The sequence below is a fragment of the Elaeis guineensis genome, chromosome 5 (assembly GCF_000442705.2).
Source record: "Elaeis guineensis isolate ETL-2024a chromosome 5, EG11, whole genome shotgun sequence".
Classification (NCBI taxonomy): domain Eukaryota; kingdom Viridiplantae; phylum Streptophyta; class Magnoliopsida; order Arecales; family Arecaceae; genus Elaeis; species Elaeis guineensis.
The window spans coordinates 54,878,539-54,887,541 of NC_025997.2; the positions used below are offsets into that span (position 1 = coordinate 54,878,539).

General features: G+C 38.5%; 1 protein-coding gene across 1 annotated transcript; it reads left to right on the top strand.

Annotated features, from left to right (window-relative positions):
* Positions 1-1,952: 1,952 nt before the first annotated feature.
* On the top strand, positions 1,953-8,096 carry LOC105035697 (polyamine oxidase 3). The gene is made up of 10 exons (XM_010911347.4): positions 1,953-2,360; positions 5,102-5,214; positions 5,331-5,419; positions 5,512-5,625; positions 5,881-5,968; positions 6,051-6,136; positions 6,243-6,345; positions 6,773-6,870; positions 6,948-7,377; positions 7,469-8,096. The coding sequence occupies exons 1-10, from the start codon at positions 2,324-2,326 to the stop codon at positions 7,778-7,780; spliced, it is 1,470 nt and encodes a 489-aa protein (XP_010909649.1). The 5' UTR covers positions 1,953-2,323; the 3' UTR covers positions 7,781-8,096.
* Positions 8,097-9,003: the final 907 nt, after the last annotated feature.

A 9,003-nucleotide genomic window follows, 5' to 3' on the forward strand; every position in this document is an offset into this window, starting at 1 on the left:
GTTGATTATTATATATTTTGATATTTTTATTGGGATATTCATTACCCTTATTAGTGATCCTCATTGAGTATCCTTGAAAATTGTGCCTGTCCTTCCAACCTTCTCAAGTTAGGTGAGTAATATCTCCTCATGGTATGCGAGGGCCACATCCATTAACAGCATGGAATGACGACCAGCTATTTTGAGAATGGATAGTCCTTCTTCTACTCCTAATTATTTTCATATCTTAATAGGATGATGTGATGGAATCAGGTCTCAGACCAAGCCTAATATGGCTTCACGTCCTCGTATGCCTTACGTTTTTGGCTAGTACGAAATTATCCCCAATAATTTCGATAAAATTGCTTTATGATTAAACTTGTTTAACCATTGAATGAATTAAAAATTATTGCTAACATTAACATAATTTGAATTTAAAATATTATTTATTAAATGAATATCACATACGATAATAATGATCGTTTTTTCTATCCTATCAGTTATATAGTGAAATGACAGTCTAATAATAATTAATAACTATTATTTTTAAGATCCAATACTAATATATATGTAACAATCCCCTCAAATCTAGACAACGAGTATTGTAATATTATAAAGATAATTATTTTAAAAATGGTAAAGATATTGCAATTTGAAGCTAATTCACTATGAATAAGATTTGCTTCCATTTTAACTGGTTGATTTAAATATTTAATAATTAAATTCAATTCCTAGTTATATAATACTGATAAAAACCTAGGTTGGCATATAGACATGGTATTGACTAGCAGGTTGGAATATGTCAATTTACACCAACCAATGTTGAAATATCTTTTTATTTTCGACCGATTATCTTTAGAATAATCCAGGAGGTCGCCGAGCATTTGTAGGTGGTAAATACAGACGTGTCGACCTACCTTTTACCCTACTGCACCGACCAATGTAAATTGCACCAATGCTTTCATGCCACATGGCATAGGGCTTCTAGATTTGGGTATCATGGTTGGGCCCCATAGCATTAGTCTAATTGGACGGAGCAACGTAAAGGAATTGTCCAACCCAAGCAGCAGGCGAAGCTACACCCGCAACCATAAATACCGCGCGAGACATCAAACGTCAGCTAACTTCATCCAACGGCTCTTGTTCGTCCTTCAACCAACCAATAGGAACCGCGCAGATCGACACGCGGCGTTACGACGCGGTCGGTGATGGTTACCGTGTGATTCTTATACGATGCCTTTTTTTTGTATAATCATCATATGGAGTTGCGTGCGATACTTGACGTTCCATATCTCCTGTCCATTTCGTGATGTTCCGAAGGGCAGCAAGCCAACAGCATAAGATTCAGATGGTGTGAAAATTATGGACGGTCCGGATCCATTCATGCGCTTATACAGCTAGAAAGAGGTAATCGTCAGCCTGTGGTAGACTCATAGATACCCTTGAAAGGTAGCGTAGTAAATTGCCTGCCCCTTCCGCGCTGGCCCTGCTTCGGTGGAGGACGCCAAAGGAACTCCGTTAAATGCACCACAGGTAAACGTACCAAAATAGCTAAAGTTGAAACAAGAAAAACCATAAGAATTCTATAAAACAAAAAACCAAAAAAAAAAAAAAGCAAAAAAGAAAAACGCACACACCATAAGTTTAGTTACAAAATATTAATATTAATTAATTATTATATAGAAAAATAGTAGTTATAGAATTTATTCATAATATTATCATATTAATTTTTATTTTTGATTATTCTTGTTTTTACATCTTGCTTGCTGGGACGTTTTGATGTTATCTTATCAAAATGGTAAAGTTAATTACGGTATGATGTTACTGTATTGTAATTATAAAAACGAGTGATGGCAACATGATGGTTGACTGGACAAGGTAAGATGACCTGTAGGTGAGCGGACATACCACAAAAACTGAAGCTATAAAAGGAGCCCAGGGCGGGCGGAGGAAGGACACACAGAGCCAGCTTTCATCCACCCCTTTGGCTTTCCGAACTTTCTCTCTGTCTCTGCTTTTTATCCTCCCTTCGATCCAGTCTCATCGGAACTCTGACCTTTGATCGCCGGATTTCTCATGGGAGCGCCCGAATTCTCCGGCCCCAACTAGGCTGATCGGCCATCCTCCGGCGAGAAGTCGCCCCTCACCCATTGAGAGCTTCCGAGGCGATCTAGGGTTTACTCGGGATTCCGCATGAGCTGGTTCGTCAATCTGGGTCTCAATTCGAATTCCAACCACTTCATCGCCTGTCTTCTGCTCTTTTTTCTCCATTACTCCCCTCAATTACCACCATCTATCTTAAATTCGAGGAGTTGCTGGAACGGAGATTCCCGATCTCAGAGATATGGAGAGCCGTTGTAATAATCTTCCCCTCAAGAAAGGTACCTCCTTTGCCTTTTGTTTTTTTTTTTACTTTTTAAATTTTTATCCGTGATGTTGATTTTAAGTGGTAATGTGATCGGAAATTCTTTTGGGGGTTTTCAGATCTGCCCTTCAATCGTTGTAGTTAAAAGTTCGATATTTTTCTTTTTGTTCGTTATTCATTTGGGTTCTTGTTTAGATTTTGATGGAGATCAATAAATATGTTCTAGAAAACGGGGTGAGAATTTCTGCAAATGGATTTGATTACAAGCTCTTTACTTTTCATCCTAAATGGAAAAAAAAAAAAGAATCCAGAAAAAAAAATTAAAGTGACACCAGTTGGTATGATTTGACGTACTATTATTAATATGTGGATGGGTGCTGTATGTATCATATGGATCTTTTTTTATATGGGATTGCTGGCCTACATGTCTATTGTTTGTTATAATATACTGTATGAGTTCTACAGTATTGTCGGACATACAGATGTCTCAGCGCACATTATGAGAATGTATGTGCTGATGTGCTAATGCAGCGGCGGCATGGATGTGCTCAAGTAGGAACATTTTATCGAGCCAGTCTTATGGCACAACTAATATCATATCGTTCTCATTAGCATGATTTCAGTTAACTTTATTAAAAAAAATAATAATTTTATGGGATCCAGCTGGTGTACTGTTGATGAATGGTGCAGTGATATCACCTGTCCCATTGGACTCTTCAGATTTTCATTAGTAGTTCTTATCAAGAAATAGAAAGAAAAAGAGGAGCATAAAACCAAGTTCTGATTATTCTTTGTCTATGTGGTGTAATTAGCCATAAATGAGGTGGAATCAAGGGATCATATAATTTCCTCAAAAAAAGGGGGTTTGCTACTAGCTCTCTTCTCTCAAAAGGTGCATACATGTTCATTGGTTTGGCAAGTTGGACTGTCAGAGAATTTTGCAATGAAATTTCTGTAGGACAACCTGTAGCAATCTGAATGATATTTTCTGTCGAATTACTCCCTGGGTCCTTGGTGGTGGCCTCATATGGTGGCTGCTTTAATAGCTTGTACTGTTAGGCAACAATCTATAGCACTAGAATCATGCTTTTTATATTATTTTATAGGTTCATATATTTTGTGGTCATGCTAAATGCCGTTTGGGTATTGCTGATCAAAGGAGGTAATCATACTGTATTGTCTTCCATCACATAATTTTCAGATGGTCTGGTTTCTAAATGTATTTTGCATAGCACCATATTATTGCACTAATTTAGTGCACTTTTGCAGTCTTTTGCCCCTTTCTCCTCTGTAAACTTATGTTCGTATGCGCCTTATTATTTATGTGCACGTGTTAAAATTCTTTAATCCTCATGTGGAGCACAAAGAGAGAAACCGTTCATGGAATGTCACTCTTGATTGTGATGAAGAAAGATTAAACATCTAGATCATGCCTGTTGCTTCATGATCTATTTACTGGTGTTTGGAAGCCCTCCTATGTAAGGTGTGTTATCCAATATATGGAGGGACACCCATATTGCTATATTGTTAAGTGAGGTGGCGTTGGAGTTTCCCACATGTATGTATAGCATACCGCAATTGTTTAAAAGGTGATCTAAGGCATCCTGAAAATCTTATGATTGCATGTTTAAGACTTCTGAAAGTCATATGCTTTGTTGTTTCCTCTGCCTGATTATCTTGGTAAAATTGTGGGTTGCAAGTTGGACCATGCATAAATATATGATGTGGTGTGGTACACTGTGGCATTTGAACACCTCTTTGGGGCTGTGATGGCATGTCTTTCAGGTCCTTAAGTTATTTCTCCATTGAAATCAATGGGGAGGAGATGTTCAGATAAGTAAAAGGGATCGCAAGGACCTTGAGCAGCAACTTCAAGGTTTTCAGTGTTCTGAAAATCACCTTTAGACGAACTCCAATAAACATAAAATCTTAGTATTGATGGTACAATAATCTTCTGGTCTCCTTCAGCTTATCCCTTCCTTTGCATCCTTTTCTTGACCGCATCCACTATTCCTATGGGAACATTATAAGGATTTCATTGTGTGCATTTCTGCAACCCCTTAGTGCCAATGGTACATGCACAAGATCATCATGCATTCATCTTCATGTCATTCATCTTGTGACTGCCCCAGCCTTCCAATATATCCTTCTCTTTTTTTTAGTCTTTGAGGAAAAATGGAGGAAGGTGCTTCCCTGTAAGCCTTCCCATATAGCTATATCTTGGGCTGGCCTCGTCTTGTTATACACTCATAGAGACAATAACCTTCCTAGAGTCTTCCTTAGAAAGGAATGATAGGAGTGTATGCACTGGCTTCTTTTGACAGAAATCATTCCCAGGTTCAAATATCGATCAAATCCTTCCCATCAATAAAATATACTTTAAAGTTATTGTGTCAATCATCTCAGTGTCTTATCTTACATCAAAATATTTACAGTGGGCAGCATCTTGATTTGTTTCTGACTTTCATTTCTGAAAATCATGTGCTAAAAGCTTCAAGCATGACTACATGTATTTGAAGGTTGTGGTTGCAAAGGTTCAAATTTTGGTGCGGGCAAAGTGTGTTTTTATGATATTTGTTGATATAATTTTTATATGCATATTATGAGATACTTTGCTGCTCTGATGTGTAGTTTTCATGTTGCATAGTGCATCTTGTTGATGCAAGCACATGTTTATGTGCATCTTTGGTTTTCGTTCACCTGGCTTTTGCAAAATTCCCAAATGAGCACTGACTTTTTTCCTGGACAAATTTGCAGTTTCTTACTCAAATGTTGAGAGAAGAAAATCTCTGTCACCTTCAGCTATTGTTATAGGCGCTGGCTTTGCAGGCATTGCAGCTGCTCATGCACTCAAAAATGCAAATTTCCAGGTAATTTGGCTTTCCCAAACTATTGTTTCTAATTTTTAAATTTATCGGTTTAAATAATATGGTGTGTTAAACTTGCTGTTCCATGTGTTGTGCTAACAGCATGTGTTTTTTTTCAGGTTGTTCTATTGGAATCACGGGATAGAATTGGAGGCCGAATATATACTGACTACTCATTTGGCTTCCCTGTTGACTTGGGTGCATCTTGGTAAGCTTTTCACAGTTTATGCACAAGTTCTTTTTGGTAGGCTTTTAAAAATATAGTAATGTTTTGGCTGCTTGCTGTTTATGATGACTAAGGTTGCATGGTGTCTGCAAAGAAAATCCCTTGGCTCCTTTGATTGGAAGACTGGGGCTGCCACTTTACCGTACAAGCGGTGACAACTCAGTGTTGTTTGATCATGATCTGGAAAGGTAATTATCATTTTGGTCATATTCAGTATGTTATTGTTTACACCTCCATGAAAGCTTATTCTTTGGATGTCAATCTTTTGGATAACACCGATTATTAGGAATAATAATGTACTTCTATGTATCCATGACTGGCATATATTTGTGGGTATGATGTTCATAATTTATAATATTTGGAGAGGGACCACAGGAACTTACTACAATTGTGTACTGATTATAGCACTTGTCCTCTTTCCCTGTTTTTTGTTGAATGTGCAGTTATGCACTATTTGACACAGATGGGCATCAAGTACCACAAGAGCTGGTCCAGAAGGTTGGTGATGTTTTTGAGAGTATATTAAAAGAGGTAAGTTCTTCTTTCTTTCAGCTGTGGAATGATTAATTTCTTTTTAGTTTATGAGTTATCGATAAGCTTGTTTAATTTACAGACCGACAAACTGAGGTGTGAGCACGGGGAAGACATGTCTATAGCACAGGCTATTACCATTGTCCTGGAGAGATGTCCAGATCTCAGGTTTCATGAAATTAATGCCAATTCTTATCCTTTTGAACTTTTTCTATCATACCTGTAGTCCAAGTTATTGTTTATTTGGTATATGACATGTTTTTTCTTCTTGCAGGCAAGAAGGGCTTGCGTACAATGTACTGCAGTGGTACTTATGCCGGATGGAAGGTTGGTTTGCTGCAGATGCAGATACAATCTCACTGAAGCATTGGGATCAGGTGAGAAACTTTTTTAAGGATTAGATTTTGTATTCATGGAAAACAAATTCGTTTTCAAAGTTTTCATGGAAGAACATGGAAATTGGCAATGCCCCTGTTGTCAGACACTTCTTCCATCCTTGAAGAAGGTTATGGGTTCAAGTATTGGGTGTTGCATTGCAAGTATTGGGACCTATATAATGAACATACTTTTGCCCTCCTCCCCTCACCCCCTCCAAAAAAAAAAAAATGGAGAAAAAAAAAAGATAAAAGGTTTTCATAGATGAAATTGATTGTTTGATGTGGGTAGTTTCTCACCAACAGATACCGAATGTATGACTGAGAAATTACTGTGATAGCACTAATGCTGATTTGACAGCTTTGATTTGAGAATCATATTCCTTTGTTGGCTGGGGTCATCTTACAATCTTACCTTCACTCAATGCAGGAAGTCTTGCTCCCAGGTGGTCATGGCCTTATGGTTCGAGGGTATCGTCCTGTTATAAACACGCTTGCAAAGGGCCTTGACATTCGTCTTGCACACCGGTATGTGCTGAATATTGACCGGATGAACTAATTGATTGTCTGCTATATGTCAAGTAGTCACTTGTCTTTGTTTTCAGGGTAACGAAAATTGCCCGTGGTAAGAAGGGAGTCGAGGTCACTTCTGGCAATGGAGAAACATTTTTTGCAGATGCCGCCATCATCACGGTTCCTCTGGGAGTTCTAAAAGCCAATTCCATAAAGTTTGAGCCTCGGCTTCCAGAGTGGAAGGAAGAAGCAATATCAAGTCTTGCAGTTGGAACTGAGAACAAGATTGTGTTACATTTTGACAAGATTTTCTGGCCAAATGTGGAGTTTCTGGGAGTAGTTGCATCTACTTCCTATGGTTGCAGCTATTTTCTTAATCTTCACAAGGCGACAGGTCATCCAGTTCTTGTTTACATGCCTGCTGGTCGGCTTGCCCGGGACATTGAAAAAATGTCTGACGAGGCTGCTGCCAAGTTTGCCTTTTTGCAGTTAAAGGGGATTCTCCCTGATGCATCTGAACCTGTATGTTTTTGTTTTATTATCCTTGTTTGCTCGGTGATCTTGATTTGGTTTTCATCTACTTATTGTCTGTTGTTTTCTATTCTCTTTATAGATTCAGTATCTGGTATCACACTGGGGAACGGATGAAAACTCACTGGGCTCCTACACCTATGATGCAGTGGGGAAGTCTCATGAACTCTGTGAAAGGCTGCGGATCCCTGTTGACAACCTCTTCTTTGCAGGGGAGGCAGCAAGCATGAAATACACTGGCACCGTGCATGGTGCCTTCTCAACTGGGTTGATGGCTGCAGAAGAGTGCCGGATGCGTGTTCTAGAAAGATATGGGGACTTGGACATGTTCCAGCCAGCAATGGGTGAAGAGGCTGAAGCAGTCTCGGTTCCCCTACTGATCTCACGAATGTGATGTTGTGTCCGATGGTCCATCGTCCGGTTGTAACACAGCTAGTTCCCTAACCATTCCATTAATTGCCTCGAGAAAACGGTGCAGGGAAATCAGTGTTTTCTTGTGTTGTTTTTTCAGGCTTGTGGCATGAGTTTATGTGCTACTGTGTAACATCATCACTACAGTAATGCGTGAAGAAGGATTGGAATACATGATAAAGAATAAGTTGCCTAGCTGATTTAGTTTGTTAAAGGCGAGGTAAATATAATATCATATTTGACTCTAGTGTGGATTGTTAGTAAATCTAAGAATTATAATGTGGTTTGTATTGTGTATATTTCCTACAACTTTTTTGATTGCATGGTTAGTTTTCATGTGAATGATCTGAGGTGATACCTGAGATGATACAGCAAAACATGCCCTTGAATTTTCAAATCCGCACAATTTAACTTTCACCTTATATTATTTGATCTGTAGTGAGTGTTGTTTTTTCTTTTTTTTTTTTTTTTTTAAGTCATTTTGCTAAATAGATGCTCTTGACAATGCGCCCATGAGATTGCTGGATGGTTTAGCGAGCTGGTTATCTGCACATGAAAAATTCAGTTGGCGGTGGGAGGTTGATGTTGCCACCAGGGCGTGGTTGATGGTTTAGTCGCCTGCCCCAATATTTATGGGTCTAAACATATGGCTGGTGTGCTGAAATATCTCTTTCCTGTCTCCCATATAGAAAATTATGGAGCAGGAAGTCTGAGCTGGCTTAGGTCACCTGTACTTGGAAGAAAATTCAATGTTCAAAATAAATAAAGCTCTAGAAGCACCTATGAGGAGGGATTGGCCAAAACAAGACGGTTGTAATTGAGAGTCCTAGACTTCTAATCCACGTCTATATTCATATCTTGCGAGTGCCATATTTGGAGACCTAAATTGTTGCGAACCTTGACGCTCTTATTGTTGCCTATTCCCCTCTTTGATATTATGTTCTATTCAAAGGGGATAATATTTGGAGTATAGGGAAACTCCAGTTCGCTTCTAGTACTCATGCGTAAAGAAAATGTCCTGCAATTTCTGTTTTGTTATTTTAGATGCATATCCAAACTAGCACTTCCTGATTTGTTATCTGAGTTAAGAAGACAACGCATGAGAAAAAATTCTCAATTCCGAAAACGAAAAGGAATGAACACAAGCCACATAAATAGTTCTCTTGATATTCATGTTATCAAGGTGACGGTCAAACTACTGTATTG

What these genes read in the sequence shown, in the direction of transcription:
- LOC105035697 (XM_010911347.4), top strand. Translation starts at nt 2,324, where the DNA reads ATGGAGAGCCGTTGTAATAATCTTCCCCTCAAGAAAG. An exon ending in TAATCTTCCCCTCAAGAAAG is followed by an intron (nt 2,361 to 5,101) that starts GTACCTCCTTTG and finishes ACAAATTTGCAG; the next exon opens with TTTCTTACTCAAATGTTGAG. An exon ending in GACATTCGTCTTGCACACCG is followed by an intron (nt 6,871 to 6,947) that starts GTATGTGCTGAA and finishes CTTTGTTTTCAG; the next exon opens with GGTAACGAAAATTGCCCGTG.